Source organism: Corvus hawaiiensis, chromosome 3 (genome assembly GCF_020740725.1).
Source record: "Corvus hawaiiensis isolate bCorHaw1 chromosome 3, bCorHaw1.pri.cur, whole genome shotgun sequence".
NCBI lineage: Eukaryota > Metazoa > Chordata > Aves > Passeriformes > Corvidae > Corvus > Corvus hawaiiensis.
The window spans coordinates 109,066,382-109,086,542 of NC_063215.1; the positions used below are offsets into that span (position 1 = coordinate 109,066,382).

Consider the following 20,161-nt stretch of genomic DNA (forward strand, 5'->3'; position numbering starts at 1 on the left):
GCACCCTACACAGCCGCAGGAGTGGCTCAGAGGTTGGTTGATTGGTTGGTTGGTTGAGACGTCGGGAAATTGTGGGTTTGAATCGTTTTGAGACCAGATTTTCGCGCGCGCATTTACTGCTTGCTAAAACTAGTTGCTTTTTAGTATTTTAAAGTGCTGTTTTGAAGTGTTTGTGTAGTAACCTAGATAAACTGCCTGGGAAATCGGAATTCCAAGGCCAGATTGCAGGCTGAATTCCAGAGTTGAGAGCTTTCCGCTGGCAGAGTTTTCCTGTCTGTGAGCAAACATGGGCAGTGTGAATGAAAAAATCCCTCCTAACAGCCCATTAGAGCTGATAATATAACACTGGAAATGGCGGACAGGGCGAAAAACTACTTTGGACACCCGAGAATTGATCAGATTGTCCACACGGGTTTGGCCGACGTTAAAATTAAGTCAAGGAAATTGGCCTCGCTATGGGAGTTTGGAAAATAACATCATTAATGACCTGATGGTAGACTTGAGATCATTACGTAGGTTTGATGAACTAAGATATGCAGAACTTTTTACTTTGTATTTGAACAGGGAAGAAGCATATGTGGTAGACAAAAGTAATATGGAAATGACTTTGAGGAGGAGAAAGGGAAAGAAAAAGCCGCAGCAAGCTGACTCGTATACTAATACGGACAGAGAGATTGATATGACAGATACAGATATGGTAGCACCAGCTTTGCGCAATGGGGAGGGGTCTCCCCTCCCTGTTCAACCGCCGGGGCAGCCCGCACAAGTGGGGGTGCGGGGTGGGGGAACGGTGGCTCCGCCACGGCCACCGCCGCCGCCGCCACCGACTCCACCGCCGGGGCAGCCCGCACAGGGGGGAGATGGGGGAGCGGTGGCTCCGCCTCTGCCGGCGGGGCAGCCCGCACAGGTGGGGGCGGAGGATGGGGGAGCAGTGGTGCCGCCGCCGCCACTGCCGCCGCCGCCGCCTCCGCTGTCCCTGCCGCTGTCCGAGCAGGGGCAGGGGAGGGGGCGAGCGGCCGGCTCCAAGCCGCAGGAGCGGCGCGGGGCCCCCCCACCCCCAGCCTCCTTGGGGGCGGAGGGTGGGCGCGGAGGTAGCAGAGATGCGGATCGGCCGCCGCCCCCTGACCGCCCCAGAGGCAGAGAAGAGGCAGGTATGCCACCGCCCCCTGGCTTTTCCAGAGGCAGGGAAGGGGTGGATTGGCCACCGCCCCCTGACTGCCCCAGAGGCAGAGAAGGGGTGGATTAAAAGCGAATGGGATGATTTTGATACAGATGGTTCTCACGGGGAGGGTGGTAGAAGAAGGGGCAGGGTAGCCCGAGAAGCTTTGAGAGCAGTCAGTCTCGTCGCTAAACACACAAGGTCCAAAACAGATAAAGGGGGGGAGGAAGAACTTGTATTAGAAGCACCTCTGAGACAGGCTGTGGGAAATCAAGGAGTCATTTATATAAAGGCACCATTTTCTCTTGGAGAATTATAGCAGTGGAAAAACTCAATTGGGAAGTACAGGGACAACCCAGAGAGAGTAGCTATGCGTGTAGAAATGGCCATAAAATCCCAAAACCCAGATTGGGGTGATCTAAATGTTATGCTAGATGAATTATTGGATAAAACAGAGAGAGAAATGGTCAACAAAGCTGCTATATCTGCTATAGAAACTCAAATTGCAACTGGGAGTCTTCAAGGGTCAGTTAATGATATCTATCCCCTAGCAAACCCTAACTGGGATCCTAATGTCCCAGAACAGATGGAAAAGCTGAAGCGATACCAAAAATGGGGGGTTGTTGGGTTAAAATGTGCTGTTCCTAAAGCAGTGAGTTGGGCTAGGTTATATGAGATCAAACAAAATCCAAATGAGACCCCCACAGAGTTTCTAAATAGGCTTAAAGAGGCTGCACAAAAATACACTACCTTAGACCCTGACTCACCTGAGCAGCAGATCCACCTGGCCTACCTGTTTATAGGTCAATCTGCTAATGACATAAAGAAAAAGCTGCAAAAGATAGATGGGCCACCGGACATAAGTAAATTGTTGACTGTAGCCTGGAAGGTATACCAGAACAGGGACTTAGCAGACAAAGATAAACATCGTAAACCCCACTACAAGAAGAAGTATGATAAGGAAAAGTCATCTGACACATCAAAAAGGGGTCCCCCTTTTCCCCTATCTGAGGACCAATGCGCAATTTGCAAAAAACGGGGGCACCGGAAAAATGAGTGTCCATCACGAGCAGAGAAGAAGCCCCCAGTTTCGGAACTAACTGTAAATACAGACTGACGGGGACCGAAGGTAACTACCCCAGCAGAGCCTTCGGTTGTAGCTAAGCTGGGGAATGACGATGTTGAATTTCTGGCTGATACAGGGGCAATATATTCTGTGTTAAGTACTTTAAAAGGTAAACTGAGTCAAGACACTGTGGATGTGATTGGAGCTACAGGGGTAAGTGAAACAAGGCCTTTTTTCCAACCTTTAAAATTTAAATTGGGAAAACACTGGGTCACTCACCAGTTCCTGTATATGCCAAATTCCCCAATGCCATTGTTAGGCAGAGATTTATTGGAAAAATTGGAAGCCGAAATTAAGTTTTCAAAGGAAGGGGGAGTGAAAGTTATAACCCCAGAATCTAAAATTATCGAAGCAGCCGCTATACTTGTACAGGAATGCCATGGAAAAATTCCCAAAGAAGTTGAAGAGGCTGTCATTCAAATAGTGTGGGCCGATGATTCTCCTGGGAGATCCAAAAAAGCTGAACCTGTGAGTACCACACTCAAAGCAGGGGCTACTTCAGTAAGACAAAGACAATATCCTCTGAAATTAAAAGCTCATAAGGGATTGGTACCTGTGATTGAAAAGTCTCTCAAATTTGGGTTGTTAGTAGAATGTGAATCCAGGTACAACACACCAATCTTGCCAGTAAAGAAAGCTGATGGTAAAAGCTACAGGTTGGTACAGGATTTGAGGGAAATCAACAAGATAACACAGGACATACACCCAGTGGTAGCAAATCCTTACACACTTTTGACAACACTAACAAATGAATTAGGGTGGTTCACTGTTTTAGATCTCAAGGATGCCTTTTTCTGCATTCCTGTGCATAAGAATAGCCACGAACTCTTTGCTTTTGAGTGGGAGAATCCAGAAACAGGGAGGAAGACCCAGCTTACCTGGACAGTTTTACCACAAGGATTCAAAAACAGCCCGACCATCTTCGGGAAACAGCTGTCAAAGGAGCTTGAGGACTGGAGGAAACAAGAACCAGGAGGAGCGGTTCTCCACTATGTTGATGACATCTTGATAGCGGCCAAGACACGAGATGACTGCATCGAGCTCACTGTAAGTCTGTTGAACTTTTTGGGCCAAAGTGGGTATCGGGTCTCGAAAGAGAAGGCACAGGTTGCCAGGGAAACAGTAGTATACCTGGGCCTGGAAATTTTCCATGGACATCGCCAACTCAGCAGAGAACGGAAGGAAGCCGTCTGTCGACTTCCAGAGCCCCATACCGTAAGGGAGATGCAGGCCTTCCTGGGAATGGTAGGTTGGTGTCGCCTGTGGATATCAAACTACGGTATACTGGTGAGACCTTTATATGAGGTCCTTAAAGCAGCTGAAAAGGGGACAATCGTGTGGACAGAGAATGCCAGGGCTGCATTTAAACAGCTGAAACATTCCTTAATGTCAGCCCCAGCTCTGGGACTGCCGGACTTGACTAAACCTTTTGAACTCTTTACACATGAGCGACTGAATGTTGCTCTGGGGGTACTGGCACAGCACCTTGGAGACCAGCGAAGAGCTGTGGCCTATTTCTCAAAACAACTAGACAATGTCGCCCAGGGTTGGCTAGGATGCTTGAAAGCTGTGGCAGCAACAGTCCTTCTGATACAGGAGGCCCGTAAATTCACCCTTGGGCAGCACATTGTCATGTATGTACCCCATGCAGTGATAAATGTGCTGGAGCAAAAGGGGGGACACTGGCTCTCCCCTAGCAGGATGCTCAAATACCAATCTGTGTTGTTAGAACAGGATGATGATACTCTAAAGACAACTTCTGTGGTCAACCCTGCGACGTTTTTATCATCTACGTTACTTGACAGTGTGCCTGAGCATGATTGTTTGCAGACAATAGAGGAAACTTATTGCAGCAGACCAGACCTGAAAGATGTTCCTTTGAAAGATCCAGACTGGGAATTGTACACTGATGGGAGCAGCTTCATGAGAAACGGTAGGAGGATGACCGGTTACGCCGTAACCACCTCAGGTAAAATCATTGCGGCAAAAGCCTTGCCTCCAGATGTATCATCCCAGAAAGCTGAACTCATTGCACTAACGAGAGCTCTAGAACTGAGTGAGGGGAGGAAGGTGAACATACAGCCTGATTCCAAATATGCCTTCAGTGTTGTTCATGCCCACGGAGCTATTTGGAAGGAACGTGGCCTGCTGGCCGCTCAAGGTAATGAGGTTAAGCATGCTAAACAAATTCTTGCACTTTTACAGAGCATTTGGAAGCCTACGGAAGTAGCTGTCATGCATTGCAAGGGTCACCAAAAAGGGAAAACAGCCCCCGAACTGGGAAATCGTTTTGCTGACGAAACAGCCGGGGGGATTGCAGAAAAAGGCATTTTTGCAGTGGTACCACAGAAAGAGATAGATTTGTCATCATTTACCCCAAAATATGATCACAAATTAATTAAGTTCCTTAAGGCTGAAGTCAAAGAAGGTGGGTGGGCTGTTACCCCGGTAGGACAAGTCGTAGTTCCACCCCGATCCTTCGGGAAATAGCCCAACGAGAGCATGAAAGTACCCACTGGGGAACAGAAAATCTTTTAAACATTTGAGGAAAGTAGTGATAGGGAGAGGAATGACTGATATTGTACAATCTGTAACAAGCAAGTGTGAAACCTGCTGTAAAAACAACCCTGACACAAGCAAGAGAGTTGTGTTAGGAGTGACAAAGACAGGAGATCTCCCAGGAGATTATTGGCAAATAGATTTTGCTGAGATGCCACGCAAAGAGGGATGCAGGTATATACTGGTACTGGTTGACACCTTCAGTGGATGGCCTGAGGCTTTCCCCTGTCGCACCAACACAGCAAAAGAAGTAGTGAAAGCTTTGCTTGATCATATAATACCAAGATTTGGAGTTCCTTTGGGAATGTCATCAGATAGGGGACCACATTTTGCATTTTGTTGCAACAGTGGTTGGGGAAGTTAGCAGGATTTTGGGACTTACCTGGGACCTGCACACACCATACAGGCCCCAGGCAAGTGGCAAAGTTGAACGCATGAATGGGACCCTCAAAACCCAGATTTGCAAGATTTGTCAAGAGACATCCATGAGATGGGTTCAAGCCCTGCCTATAGCCTTGCTGAGAGTCCGCGTACAGCCAAGGCGAAGGGACAACATCAGTCCCTATGAAATATTATACGGCAGGCCATACCAGGTTCCACATATCCCGGGGGAAATTCATATGAGAGGTAAATATTTAATGGCTCTGAGTTCCACTTTGCAGAAGCTCCAGAGATTCGTCATGTTATCCAAACCAATAGGATTGGACATACCTGCTCATCCATTCCAGCCTGGAGACTGGGTCTACATCAAGTGGTGGGACAGTGACCCCTTGCAAGCCAAGTGGAAGGGACCATTCCAAGTTTTGCTGACCACTTTTACTGCGGTCAAGGTTGCTGGCAAGGGACCGTGGATTCACTACTCCAGAGTGAAGAAAGCTTCTGATCCTGAAATCACCAAGAAGACAGAGACTGATACAAATCAGAAAGATGCAGTCTAAACTGTTTTTTACATGTTTGCTGTTTGCCCAACTGGTACCCATGGTTCAGGGTTCACCCCATGATTTACATAAGACAGTGGTCCAAAATGTGTCCAAAATTCTTAATAAGAGCAATTGCTGGATCTGTACTCAGTTACCACCCCTAGATGGGAAGGGTCACTGGCCATTGATTGGCATTTTAATGGAAGAGAACCGCACTGAAATGTGGGAACCAATTTCAGGGAAATAAGAATTGCAGCAAAGATGAAATTGACAGGGTGGAGACTGGCTCAGCCGTTTGGGACGGGGTTGTATTGGATATGTGGTGATAAGGCCTGGAAAGTTATGCCCGTGAACAAAGACCAGGCTTGTGCTATTGGGGCTGTGGTCCCAAATATAACAATATTTGACCATCTTGAAAAACCAAATGAGAGGAGAAAAAGATCTCTTAATCCCCTCATTGAACGTCCCACACTTTTTCATAGCATAATCAGAGCCCTTGTACCCGCTTACGGAGTAGTTGCACTGGAGAGAGCAATTGTAAACATCTCAGCTGTCATTGAACATATTGAGCAGCATACTGCAGATGCAATTTCAGCCTTACAAGAAGAAGCTGACAGTCTGTCCCGTGCAGTTATGCAAAACAGGATAGCTCTCAATTTCATACTTGCTGCACAAGGAGGTGTATGTGCTATTGTCAAAACCTCTTGTTGTCCTTATGTGGACCAAAGTGGAAGAATTAAGAAAGATTTGGATGAAATTTGGAAGGGAACTCAAATTCTACATGAAGTGGCTTCTAGAAATAAGACTTTAAAATTTGATCATATTTTTGATACCTTCACCTCATGGTTACCAAACTGGGCCTGGGTAAAAGAAATATTCTTCATAGTTGTAATTGTAGTTATTATCTGTGTAATTTCCTGTGGAGCAGCTGGTAGTGTAAACCGGTTCTGTGGGTAAAAAATAGAGTAGAGTAGAGACTAGACAAGATAGAGTTTTGTTAGTCTCTAAAAGGGGGGAAATGATGCCATGAAGATTTTTGCCTTTTCTTTTATACCCCTGTTATACTTTTTTACAACTTCTGTATTCCTAGTGCTTTTTGCCTACATTCTTGGACTTGTTTGTCAAGCTAAGAAGCTAAACATTTTAGAAGCTTCGTAGCTAGGGATCAGTGTGCCCCAGACCCCAAGGTCCTCTCCAGAACACATTCTGTAAACCAAGATAGAACCATCCAGCGGAAGGTTCCTTGGGGAGGGGAGCTCACTTGAGCCTCTCATTGGGGAATCTTTGATAGATATGCTAATTAGTAAAACCTGTAATGTTATACCCAATGTTGAGAGGGGAGACACAGAGAGATAGACTCGGCGGGGTGCATCTTGATGCCTATGACCTGGACGTGTACACCTAAGGATCCTTAAAATAAATACCAAGGTAAAATCCCTTTTCCCCTTCTAACCATGCATGACTCTTGATTTTAAGACCAAGAAAAGGCATCACAATGACCCCAGCTAAAGCTCCTGCAATGGCCGCCCGCCAGCAGAGCAGGGCTGTCAGCTGTGAACCAAGTGTTGCCACAGGCAGCAGCTTACCCAGGGCAGCAAATCAGGAGCTAGGAAGGAGCTGATCTGAAGGCCAAACCTCCTTAGCTCCTTCCAAGAGCACTGCAACAATTCCTCATTCCAAGGAGGTGCAGTGCTGGACACCAGAGCTCTGTGTGAGGACTGGACACAAGTTTGCTCCCACCGAGTGCTGTGATGGTTTCTGCAGGAGCTCTGGGCTCCTGTGCCTGCCGGACACCATGCGGAGAGAAGGAGCCGAGTACACTGACACACCTTTGCCTCGAGCATAGCCCGGCCTTGACCAAACACACTGAAAGGTTTCCCCTTTGGCCCATGTCTCGAAACGTCCGGTCAGCTGTTTGACGACTCCAGTTGGTTTGGTGTAAAAGAATTTCCCTCAGGAAATACTAGTGTCTTGGGGTGACTTTATGATGTGTATCCCATATTGCTGCCCTATGCCCAGAAATTAATTTTTGCGCCTTTTTATGCCTTTAAACTGAGCCTTAGAGGGGGAAGGAAAAACTGAGCAAAACTTTTTCAAAGCAGTTTGCAGCTTGTTCAAGGTCACACAGAGATAGCGACTTTTTTTCCAGCTGCGGCAGGGGAGGGAGGAGGCACCCGGCTTGCGGCTGCCCGGTCAGCTTTTGGCCAGTTGTTCAGTTTCTTTTTCTCCAGAGAGAGACTGAGAGTTGAACATTTTTTCCTTCCCTGGAATTTCAGATTTTCTCCCTTTTCTACTGGACTGCTTCAATATCAGAGCACATCGGGAGGACTTTCCATCGAGCACAGAGGGCCTGGCCCTGGGCCAAGTCCCAGCTCCGAGGAGACCAAAGGGAGGACTCTTAACACTTTGCCAGGTTTTTTCTCCACAGCGAGAGATTTTTATTAGTTAGCATTATTTTCCTTTTCCCCTGTGTTTGTTAAAGAAATCGTTTTTATCTCTTTCACTTTCCGTTAAGGAAAATTTATTTTTTCCCGAACCTGGTGGGGGAGGGGTGGTGATGTGCCTTCTCTCAGGGGATATATTTCTAAATTTGGCCAAACCGGTACAACTAGGTTTGTCTTCCTCCGTGCCTTCCTCTCAGCAGCCTTGGGGATGTTCCTATGTGAAGCCATCTGTGTCAGTTTGAGAAAACTTAGGGCAGTCTGGAATAAATTGTCTCCTCTAAACTGTTCCAACAATTCCTTTCCAGCAATAGGAAATGAATACTAATAGATGAAAGTGGAAAAAACCCAACACTTTATTAACAAACAGAATGCCCACAAGGCAAGGAAAAATAGGTAAGTAACTTGTAGATATCAAACTGTCAGACCTCACCGTCCTCCCACTGGAACAAAGACCCAAAATGCCAGAGGAAAACCCGCCCAGGACACGCGTTACAAGATGGCGCTGGCTTCTCTCTCGGGAAAAACAGGAGCTATCACGGAGTAGTTCTAGCAGCAGATGAAAGCTCGGTGGCTCGCCCAGCGTCGACTTCCACCCCACGGCAGAGCTCCGCAGAACGGTCATGGCAGGTGAGGCGGCTGGGCTGGTGCCCCTCGGGGTCTTTTCTCCCCGGCGTGGCTCAGCTCACAGACTCTTGGGCTGGGAGCGGGGCCACTCCACTTCTGCAGGCACGATGTCCCTGGTCTTGGACAAACAGTTTTCTCCTAGGAGAGCCCTGCATACTGTTCCACACATCTTTCCTAAAGGCCCAAACCAACTCCAGACACTGTACCTACAGCAGGTTTCCACAAAGGGCTGCAGAAATCCAGGACAGCTGCAAGTGAGTGTCGGAAGGGTTTTGTCCTGGTCCTGACAACAGAAATCTTAATAATCTGAAGGAATTTCATTCAGATGTAGCATAGGATCTGAGTTTTTTCTATTGATATGTTTCATGATGACGAACAAGCCGGTACAAGGCTGACATGTGAAAGCATGAGCATGTCCTCCAAAGTGACCAGATTAATTGTCCATTTTATTATTCTTCTGGTTTTTCCCCTCATATAAGCCAAGGCAAGCTTTTCCTGGAGACAGAACATGTGTGGGATGAACTGTGGTCCCTCACAGGGTCACAGGGCTGGCAGTGACAAAGCAGGCAATCTGCTTCATTGGGAACCACTACAGAGCTACATCCCAGTGTGGGTTTCAGTAGCAGGGTATTATTAAGAGCTCCTTTCCTGCATGAGGTACAAAAATGAAGGTCCCTGATGATCATCTTGCAGCCATGCATAAAGAAGTGATCCTGCTGCCCTAATTAAGCTTTGGCTGTGGCAATGACACTCTTCCCACTCATCTTTTTACACAGACACTTCAGGTTTTCCCCACACTCTTGCAATACTGGCAGTCGCTGTTTCCTATTTACTGTTCTTCCCCAGAGAGTGATGGTATAGCTGCAGCTTGGAAACAAAATGCCCTGAGATCTGGGGATCTTGAAGGAGCATGAAATGCTAATTAAATGTTAATCTGGGTAGCTACCCAGATCTGCACTTACCAGTATTCTGAGGCACCAGCAGGAGGATCATGCATCATTCCTGTTTGTTGGTGTTCCTGTTTCTGGTGTGCAAGAGCAATGACTTAGCGGAGAGACAAAAATGCCCCTATTCAAACAGTGGGTGTGCAAGTAGACATGAAGTTTCACTGCCTTTTCTAGGATATTTTAGAAAGATCTAAGAGAATATTGCAGGAGGGAGCAGGTGCCTAATTTTGTCTCCAGAGGAATCCCCAAAGGACACATCCACTCTGCTGGTGATGGCAACTCCATAAGCTCACGGACTAGTTTTCCCTGACACATGCCAGCCTTCCCAGGCTTTACTAGTCCGGGATTTGACCCATAGCTAAGCAAACACACGCAGCCACGTGACACAGAGTTGTTCCTCCAGAAAACCTAATTAACACATTCACATGCATTTTCTTCTCTAACATCTGAACCTGGAAACCATGAAGACTTTGGTGTCAAAAGGTTACAGTTTGCACTGGGCTCAGAAGTGTTTTTCCCTAAGGCAGAGCAAATTGACATGTGAGGTTTAAAAGCTTCAAATGACTATGAAAGGCAACTGAGAAATAAATTCTGGAAAGGCAGCATTGTCAGTGATCATGCAGCCCACCAAGAGCTGGAGCTGAACCCAGAATTGCTTCGTCCAGCTAGGCAGGAATTCAATATGCTGGCAAGCACTGGTCCATGGTACCAAATGATCCCATACCCGTGGGCTGAATGGCACCCAGGCTAGGGTACAGATTTGAGGAACCCTTGTCACCTGTTCAATAACCTCACAGTCCGCTCATCCTTCTGCAAACAAGTTGCAAACAACGCCGTTGGACTGCTGTCCTGGGTAAATATACATATAGATGCCTTTTCCAAAGCAGTGCCTCTTTTCCCAGTGAAATACACGTCCTCTTCTTACCTATGGAATTGTGCTTGAAGACACCTCTGAGCCAGATCTGTGTGACATTGCAAAGGAGCAAAGCTTTGGGATTTGGGCACATTCTCTTTGTTGCTTTGCTCAGGCCTTTTGTGAGCACAGAATAGATCGAGGCAGAAAACTGGAGACTACACAGGATCTTCTGGGTGCATTGTCCCCCAAACATGGTAATAGGTGGCCCCATTGTAATGCTAAATAACAAACAGCAGCACAAATGACATGAAGAAAACATGGCAAAAGAGGAAGAGGAGAGGCGCTGTGAGGAAAGAATACTGTGAGACAGAGGCACGTTGAGTCAGCTGCACTCTGACAACCTCTAGGCTAGCAGGTCTCACATTCTTGGCTTGTTTTTTAAAAATTATTTTATTTAAAACAAACAAAAACAATCAAAATAAAATATATACTGTTGAAAATCTATTTTCAAAATTTAAAAGATAAAATGACAACACATTTATTCAAACCTACATCTACATGTCAGAACATATGTACATCTGTAACTACAAAGCCTAACGTATAAATCCAAATCTTCAAACATTCTTCAGACAGGCAGCACCTTCTTCCTGAGCTCGAGGAAAGAGAGCTCTTCGGGACAGGAGGCAAGGGCTTTGTCGGTTAGGGAACATAGGAAACGTCCAAGGAAAACTTCTTGATAAGACTGTAGCCAGTCACGCCTGCAAAGTGGAGACACAAAATATAACAGAGGCCGCAATGCAAACCTAAAGCATCTGAAGCTACGTATTTAATGGGACAGACCACCTGGAAACTTCTAAAGAGCTGCACAGGGAAACATGCTCCTGCCAGCAGCCACTTGAGGCAGGCCAGGGAGACACCCTGACCCACTTGCACAGAGCCAGCACAGGAACAGCCTGGCCTCTGGGCTGCCCTGGGACAGCAGGGAGCCCAGAGGCCTGTGCTTTCCAGGAATGGCTCAGCTGCACACGCACCCTCCTGCTCCTCTCCCGGCCCCACAGCTGAGCAGCCCTACAGCTCCACGGGGCACTGGGAGCAGCACAGCTCAGTGCAGGGGGCACATGCAGGGCAGAACTGTTCCCTGGCAATGTGCCCAGGCTCTCTAGGCTGGCACAAGAGCCTTCCTCCCGCCAGAGAGCGGCCCAGCTCCCGCCTTACCTCTTTGTGAGGCTGAGCCATGCTCAGCCTTCACCTTGTCCTCAATTGGAAGTTGCTTCAGGCACCCCATGCCACGACTAGGAAGGGGGGTGGAGAGAGTGGGGGCAGGTGCACACCCTTCCTTTGCATTCTGTCCTTTTTGGCACAGCTAAGAAGTCACGTCCGGAGGTGTCCAACTCAGCACTTTGTCATCTCTCTGCAGGTCATCGAGCCTTCACCAGCCCAAAATGTCGGAGAGGTTTTCCCGCACATGCGGAGGCTGGCTGGCAGCATGCTTCCTCAGCTTGGCGCCCATCACCTTGTAGAGGGCGCAGGCAAGCTTGGTGACCACAGTGCGGACATTGGCGCTTCGGACAGGCAGCGCCTTGTTCCCCAGGAAGGACCAGAGCACGGGCAGGGCGTAGCGCTGGACGACTTCGGGGCTCCTGGGATAAACCCATGCCACAGGCGCTGCCGGAAGAGAGACACAAACTTCTTAACCACCAGCCTTAATGCAAACAAGGATCTACCTCTAGTTGTGATTTTGGGAGTCTCTCTGGCTAAGATCAGTGAAATAACAGTGAGAGCCCCATGATCCAGAAATGGGCAAAGCAGCTGAACATCCCCAAAACAGAACCACCAAGCCCTCAGGACTAATTTCTCCAGATCCGAGCCTTGTATCTGTGGCAGACTTCACAGCTTTACTAAATCATTCCACAATCTGTTTCCAGCATGATGAATGACCAAAATGTCAAATTGCTGTTTATTTCCATTTAGAAGTTGTCTAAACCCACTGCTGAAGGTTTGAAAGGCACTTTAGAGAGGAAATTGAGAGATTTCTAATAAAAAGGATGACTCCGTTTTTGTGACCTGGCTTAATTAGCAGTGGATTTAGACCCCGCTAAAGCAAGGCTATAAATAAAGCAAGGCTATACACTGTCTTCTCTAGTATATATTGAGGTTAACATTTTCCCATCCCTTGGCTATTGCTGACATAGCAAGCTCCTCTGAGCAATCAATTTTCAGCTGCATTTGGAGCATTTTGGGCAGCGCTGACATAGGAAGACCCTGACTGCACACCCTGAAATGCTCAGTCCAATGGCACTTCCACAGCACAGGCAGGGAGCCTCAGCACTCTGCTTCTGCCCCTCTGCCCCCAAAGGCTGCCTTGCACAAAATCCGTGCCTCTAACACGTGTGCTGAGTTTGGACCAAACGGTGACCCCCAGGCACTGCAGGCTTCCGCCTCAAAACTTTCCAAGAGCTAAGCAAGAATTCTGTGAGGACAAAACAAACCGATCCCCTGAAACAGCATTTGCCACCATTTTCCCTAAAGGATCAGAGCTGTCCCTGAGCTTCCAAGAGAGGAGCCAGCTTGGGAATTTTTAGCCCCTCCCTTTCCTGGAGGCGGCTTCTGAGATGCCCCAGTGAGAGCTCAGCCCCGAGGCCGAGTGCCGCCCCCATCTCAGATGCTGCACACCTCTGCAGCAGCCAGGGAAAACCTGCCCAATACACCTTCCATGGGTATTGGGCAGGAGGGACAAGCTCAGCACCTCCTGATTTGGAGGAGCCACTCTAGTGTCTATTCACTGGCATTCCCTGTAAATTCTGCCTCGGAAGACCTCTTGCCTTAGAAGGGGAGGCCATACCTGAGAGATGCTCCGTGACATCCAGCAGAGCTTGGCCCTTCAGTTCACTCCTGCGGTGGCTGAACTCTTTCATCAGGGATACTTTATCTACAAGGGAAACACACATTTCTGCTCTCTCTTCTGAGGTCATAAGAGAAAGGACAGTGGGGAGGGAAAGGGCAGGGGAAACTACATTTTGTAAAAGAAAGGAAATTCCTGCCGATTTTTGAATCCTTTTCTTCTTTCCTTCCAGCCTACTTGGGAGGATTTTAAATTCCAAAAGAAAAGCTCTCCTTTCACTTTTTAAATCCAAAGTTGTCTGCTGTACCAGGAGCTATGTTAAACATTTCACATCAGGGACCTCAAGACTTCAATCACACGTAAGCAGTGAAAAGGTTTTGCATCCCAGAGCTTTGCAGAAGTGATCTTCTCTCTCCTGTATGGAATAGGGTGAGAAGGCTCCAAAATTCACACCTCCATTCCCACCTGAAGGATAAGCTGTTTTTAAATTGTCAGGTTACCTCTGTGGATCTAGGAACAAGACTCCAAGTTACTCATACAAGAGCTATTAGTGCTCAGTGCCTCAGTAGCCTGTGGGTTTCTGTAACATCTGTGAAATCAAATCTTGGCAGAGAGACTGGAAAATGAACTGATTTCCCAATACTTGACCGGCGTATGTATTTTGGTTTTTCTTGTGCCTATCTGTTGCGGTTTTGGGGGTCTGAATTTGCTGTTGCCTGCATTGGCCTGCAAGCCTCCAGTCCTACCACTCTAATAAGCCAAGGCAAGCTTTTCCTGGAGACAGAATGTGTGTGGGATGAAGTTTGGTCCCTCACAGGGTCACAGGGCTGGCAGTGACAAAGCAGGCAATCTGCTTCATTGGGAACCACTACAGAGCTACACCCCAGTGTGGGTTTCAGTAGCAGGGTATTACTAAGAGCTCCTTTCCTGCATGAGATACAAAAAGGAGGTCCCAAATGATCTTCATGCAAGCATGCAGTAAAGAACTGATCCTGCTGTCCTAATGAAGCTAATGCCTATAATGTGGAGCCTTCCAGGAGGCTGCTCTGCAGAGGTTCTGATGCGCCAGTGTCCCTTCATGCCAACAGCAAAGCTATTCATTTGGGAAGTCAAATGGGGCCCAGGCAAACTCCAAAAATCCCTTTGGCCCTGAATTCCAGCAAAGCTGTAGTCCAGCACTTCCTCTTCAGACAAGCAGCACAGAGCCAAGGGCTCCTGGGACTTTTGGGAAATGCCAATGCACATTCAAGCCTGGTGGGGGACTGGTGCGTAAGGACTGCACCTGCACAGCTTCTGGTGGATGTCAGCTGGAGGTTTCCACAGACAACAACAGCTGTCAAGGCACTCAGCGTTCTCTTGACTCGCAGAGGCAGAGACACAGTTGAGGAGAGTCCATGCCAGGGCTCAGCCTTACCTAAGTGAGCCATGGATTCTTCCAGCGCTTTCACAGCTGCGGCATAAACCCCGGGGTCCTTTGAGTTTAGGTTGTTTGTTATTCCTTCAACCAAACAGATGATCACCGGGTTTAAGCCATCTTTCAGGATGCCTATGATTTCAGCCAGCACGTCCAGCGCCTTCTGCTTCACTTTCTTGTGCGTATCACCAAGTCTCGGGACAAAATAATCAAAAATCTGTGAAGAGAACAAACAACATGAAAGCTGGATTAAAATGTCCTTGTTTGAAGAAGGGATGCAGAAGTGAGCACTCAGCAATGTAAAAGATGAAAGTGATCCTTCCTGTCAGGTCAGCACTTGCTTGCACAATTTTCCTGTGGGCCACTCTCTGGAATGGTTGCGCAACCTCATGCTGGTTGAAAGATTTTCATATATTTTGAAAACGTTTGGGTGGGGAGAGGATAGTTCCTATGGTGTTTCTCTCCACATTTCAGTCATTAAATTCATCCCATTTATTGATGCAAAACAGTATCTTTGCTTTCGAAGTATGCAACCAGATATTTACAATGCCCCTTTTTCTACACAGTTGCCTCAAGTTCTGAGGGCAGTTACGATTTTGCCAAAACTATGGCTGGAGGAGATCCAGGTTTTGTTCCGTCTGTCTCAGAACCTGTGTCTGGAGAAGTGCAGGGCTCTGATCAACTCTTCCAGGATCCAGACCAATTGTCTACCTAGCAGGTAGACTTCTGAAATTTAATGTGCTGTACCGCTCTCATTAGAGCAGGTTCAGTCCCTTGACAGCCACATTATCAGGCACCATTTTCTGGACAAAGGGAAAAAGCAGCTGCTGGGAGGAGAAGGAAGAGATCTGTCCCTAGCCATTTCCCTCCTTTTCCAAAGAGAAAAAAAGACCCCCCCCAAGAAGGGTGAGCACCGTCTTTACCAAGAGGACTAGGGATGCCGATGGAAACGAGTAGCCAGAGTTGTGCCTGTGCAAGACAAGTCGGAGTTTACAGAAGTATCCTTTTAAAAAACTTGGTTTAAACCAGCCCAGCCTGATACTTCTCTTCCCCATCCAAACCCATTTTTTTGTCTAGAGAATAATTGCCACGCTTTCAGTGGCTGGATTCCCTTCACTTAACCCAAGTGGGAGTAGGAGACAGCAGAAGTTACACCAGCAGAAAACTCTGTCCTCATCTGATGAACAGCATCAATAGGCACCTGCCAGACAAATACATCTGGACCGAAAGAACTTGTCCTGAAGCGTGGACCTGAATTAAATATTTCAGGGTAAGAGGCACCAGCCTGTCCCACACAGCCAGGATGTAGTGCCAAGACACACTGAATTAACTTTCCTGCTACAGGCTTGGGAAAGGAGCTAAAGGAAAGGAACAGTGAAGACACCCTACATACTTGGACAGTGTTAGTGGAGACGAGCTGGGGGCTGCTTTTGCACAGGTCTAGGAGGAGTGCCACTCCTTCCATCCGTGTCTTAAACTCCTTGGCTTCCAGGAGATTGTACAGCTTCTGGAGCGGCTCCGTTTCTTCCACAGCCGGAGGTAATGTGACCTGGGCTTTTGGGCGGTGTAGGAGGCGTTCATCAGAGGTAGACTTCACCCTGGAGAATAAAACCAAATGCGGACCTGTTGGTGATCATACCTTCAGTTAATTGTGAGCAGAACATCTTGGGGAGGTTTCCTAATGATGTGATTTCAAGCTAGAAAATCCTGATCTGAAAACAACGGGAGACTTCATGATAATCTGTCATGGGTTAGCAAGCATAGTCCCGGAAGTGATGTTCTTGCAAAGGAGTGCTTACAGCTTCTTCTGTGACCTGACAGAACCTATCAGCTGGCCACTTTGAATATGGACAATTCTTTAAGCCACTTAAAGTTGTGACCGCCTCTGTGATCCACACTTAAGAACAGGAAACCCCGAGGCAGACTCTCTCTGTCTTGTTTCCGGTGCTGGGACAGGTGGCTGCGGGCCCCGTGTGGGGGCCAGCGGGCCCGGCCCAGGCCCTGCTCAGGCCAGGCCGGGTCGGGCCACAGCCATCCTGGAGCCGACGGGCCCTGTTCCACCCGCGGAACCCCCCCCACAGCAGGGCTGTGGGCAGCCGGAGCGGCTCGGCTCCCCCTCTCCAGAGCTGCCAAGATTCAGCTAAAGCTGCACGGCTGTCTGGCAGAGGTCATGTGACCAACAGCGATAAGCCACATTCCAGCTGCAAGGCCTAGGTGAGATTAACCCTTTTAGTGCTATGAAGAGCTGAAAACCGGAGGGAAGTGAAAGAGGAGATGCTTAAAGCTGAAATTCTGTTGTGAAGCTATGATAGATCAGAGTACCTGCTGTAATTTCATGAAGGCATGGGGGGTGGAGCATTCAACTTGTGCTTGTGAGCAAAAGCACCTGCGCTGAGATAAGCAGATGCTGACGCAGCTGTAATTTCATGAGAAGTTTGAACAGGGAGAGATGGAAGTGATGAGGACTTTTGCTCCAAATGGAAAAGGAGAAAACCTCAGGTCCTAGAGATGCCCCCAGAGATAGTTCTGAAGAGGAAGATGAGGAAGACCCTTTGCTTCCAGGGAAGGAGAAGGGCCTCTATTCTTAGAAATTAAATGCTCCCAGAGATGGGTGAAGAGAACTTTTGTTTCTGAACGGCTCAACCTTAAAATTTTACCCCAGCAATTCAAGAGTGGACCCTCGAAAGCAGTTGTGGGAAAAGCTGCAAGACGGGGGGAAGGGACTCACATGCGAGCAGAGAACCAACCCGGGCGGCTGGCTCCTTGTGATAATGTTTTCATAGCATGGGCAAGAGAGGCTCCTCTTCCTAAATGGACTGAACAAGGTTATTATGGAAGTGGTAACAGACTGAACATCTCAAGGGCTGTCTTTTTACATTATCACTGCGAGAAGGGAGAAAGGCGGGGGGAGGAGAAGTGTTCTGAAGGCGTGGTATGACTTTTTTTTTCTTCTTTTAGGTCTGTTAATAAACTTCTTTCTATTCTTTCAAGTTTGGTGCCTGCTTTGCATTTCTCCTAATTCTTATCTCACAGAAGGTAAACAGTAATGAGTATTTTGGACCAAACCACTACACTAAATTGGTTTTTCTGCCTGGTTACAAACCAAACCTGCTACACAATCATTACAGGAGACAATCTGCAAGCAACATTCTCACCAGTGCTTACTCAGGAAAACCAAGGATGAGATGCATCTCACTTATCTCCAGACAGCTTCCCAGGTACACATGTCGCACTGCTTTGTGAGGAAAGAGAGACGCTACTTCCAAGTTTAAATGCCTCATCATGAGGGAGGTGTGTGTCTTATAATAAGGAAACTCATCCCTCTGGAGAAGTGTCTCTACAGCAGGCATGACAATCTGGAAAAGCAGCTCAGATGCATCTGAACAGATGGATAGGGGCATATCTGAAGGATCCAGAAAATCCGTAACAGGGATAAAAACAGAAGCCAGACATCCCAGCACTACGCTCATATGATTGCTTCCCTAGAGACTAGATCCACAGCTTAACAAACCCACTGGGAACAACTCTCTTGGATCAGCCTGTCTCTTCCATGGGCATGGGAAGATCCTGACTATGCTACTGAGGCATGTGGTCACTCTCCTGCCAGCGCTGAGCATGAGAGAGCTAAATAAATCCCCTCTGTTATCAGAGGACAACAGGTACAAGTAGCTCTCCCACTGGTAAGAAGAGACAGCAAGGACCAAATTCCTGTCTCAAATGCTGATTGCAGCCCAGGGGGAAATAAACCAAACATGCTGTCCATCAAGCAAACAGTATGAAGGACAGGAATGTCAAGACAAAATGTCCACATTGAGACACCTGTTGACCAAAGTTGCTCAGGAACTGGCTTGCTACTTACTACTCATCTTGGTACTGTCTGAGGGTAAGAAAACCATGACTCAGGAAGGCCAAACCACGTGCATGGGAAGTGCTATTTTGGGGAACGGCATCTTGCTTCTAGACTGGGACTTCTCATCAAAACACCCATCTGAAAAAGACTGCTCTCAGAGGAAAAAACCCTGCTTGAATTTACTTGTCCCAAGTGAGGCAGCGGAGACATGGCCCTCTCACAGCCTCCACAGCACTGTCCTTGCCAGTGCACTGGATCTTCTGAGCTGCAACCAATGGGTGTCTTTTTGTCGCCCATTTTTTGTGGAAACCCTTCCAGAGAAGTTGTGTTCAGCGTAATGCAGAAGGAGACATTTTTTATGATAGAGCATTTGTAGGGAAAGGAAACAATCTCTGGCACAGGTCATCTCCACCAGAAAGATTTTCCTGAGGAAGAGACATGTAAAGCCTGCCACGTGCTTTGTCACATCTAACTAAAGTGCTCAGTACCGTTTACTAGAAGGCAATGTGGCCTGGGGCTTCTTCGAGCCATCGCTCCTCTTCTTCACAGGCTTCTCGACAGATGGCTGTTCACCCTTCTGCGTTTCCATCCCCTACAAAGGCATAAAGAAACCCCATGGATCTTTAGAATGTAAAATAGGAAATTACCTGTTTAAAACACAACTTATAACCAGGATCACTGCTACCAAGGCTTGGGCAAACCTTTCCGAACTTACAGAAGGAAACAGGCCAGAGGTTCAGTGATGCCAACTCTTTGTTTTCAATAGCCCAAGGCAGGTTATGGCTGCTACCATACTGAGCAGCAGTCTAAAATCCCCAATTCATTCCTCTTGAGCATAAATGGGAATAATGCAAACTGGTAGGGAACTAATGCTCTTAAAGGAAGCTGCAGAAAAATTTGGACTCTTTGGAGGTTGGCCCATTGTGTTGGAAGTTGATTTGGTTCCACACTCACTCTCCCTGTTGCTGCACAAAGGCACACTCCCTTCTATAACGTAAGTAAAAAGAACAAAAATACCCCAGGCAAACAAATGATTTTCCACTGGATGCTGCTGAATTCACCAAGCTTCTTCCAGCTCCACAGGGCATGACAGCAGGGCAGTATTCCCAGAAGACAGACAGTAATTGTAGGAATTGGGATTGACTGGGACATCTTTTGTATATTTGGAAATTTTCTTGGCACTACTGCTTCCTGTGTCTTTTGCAAAGACTCTGTTATCTCCAGAAGCACTGTTCTCACTTAATTGCGTCACTGGGGGCAGAGTAGGGATAGTGGGGTGGGGGGTTATGCTTAAATGTAAACCCATTTTCTCCTCTTTCCCTTCCCTGTTTGTGGCCAATATTCAAAATATCCAATACCCCACTTTTCCCCTAATATTATCAGTTCCTTTGTGCTCTGCAGATGAAAGGGCTATGGATCA

General features: G+C 47.5%; 1 protein-coding gene across 1 annotated transcript; it reads right to left on the minus strand.

Annotated features, from left to right (window-relative positions):
- Window positions 1–13,257: 13,257 nt before the first annotated feature.
- LOC125322383 (TOG array regulator of axonemal microtubules protein 2-like) lies at window positions 13,258–19,330 on the minus strand. The gene is made up of 4 exons (XM_048296041.1): window positions 19,230–19,330; window positions 16,285–16,489; window positions 14,892–15,108; window positions 13,258–13,564 (listed from the first exon to the last, which is right to left on the minus strand). Exons 1-4 carry the CDS (start codon window positions 19,328–19,330, stop codon window positions 13,404–13,406), a joined length of 684 nt encoding a protein of 227 aa, XP_048151998.1. The 3' UTR covers window positions 13,258–13,403.
- Between the last annotated feature and the right edge of the window lie 831 nt (window positions 19,331–20,161).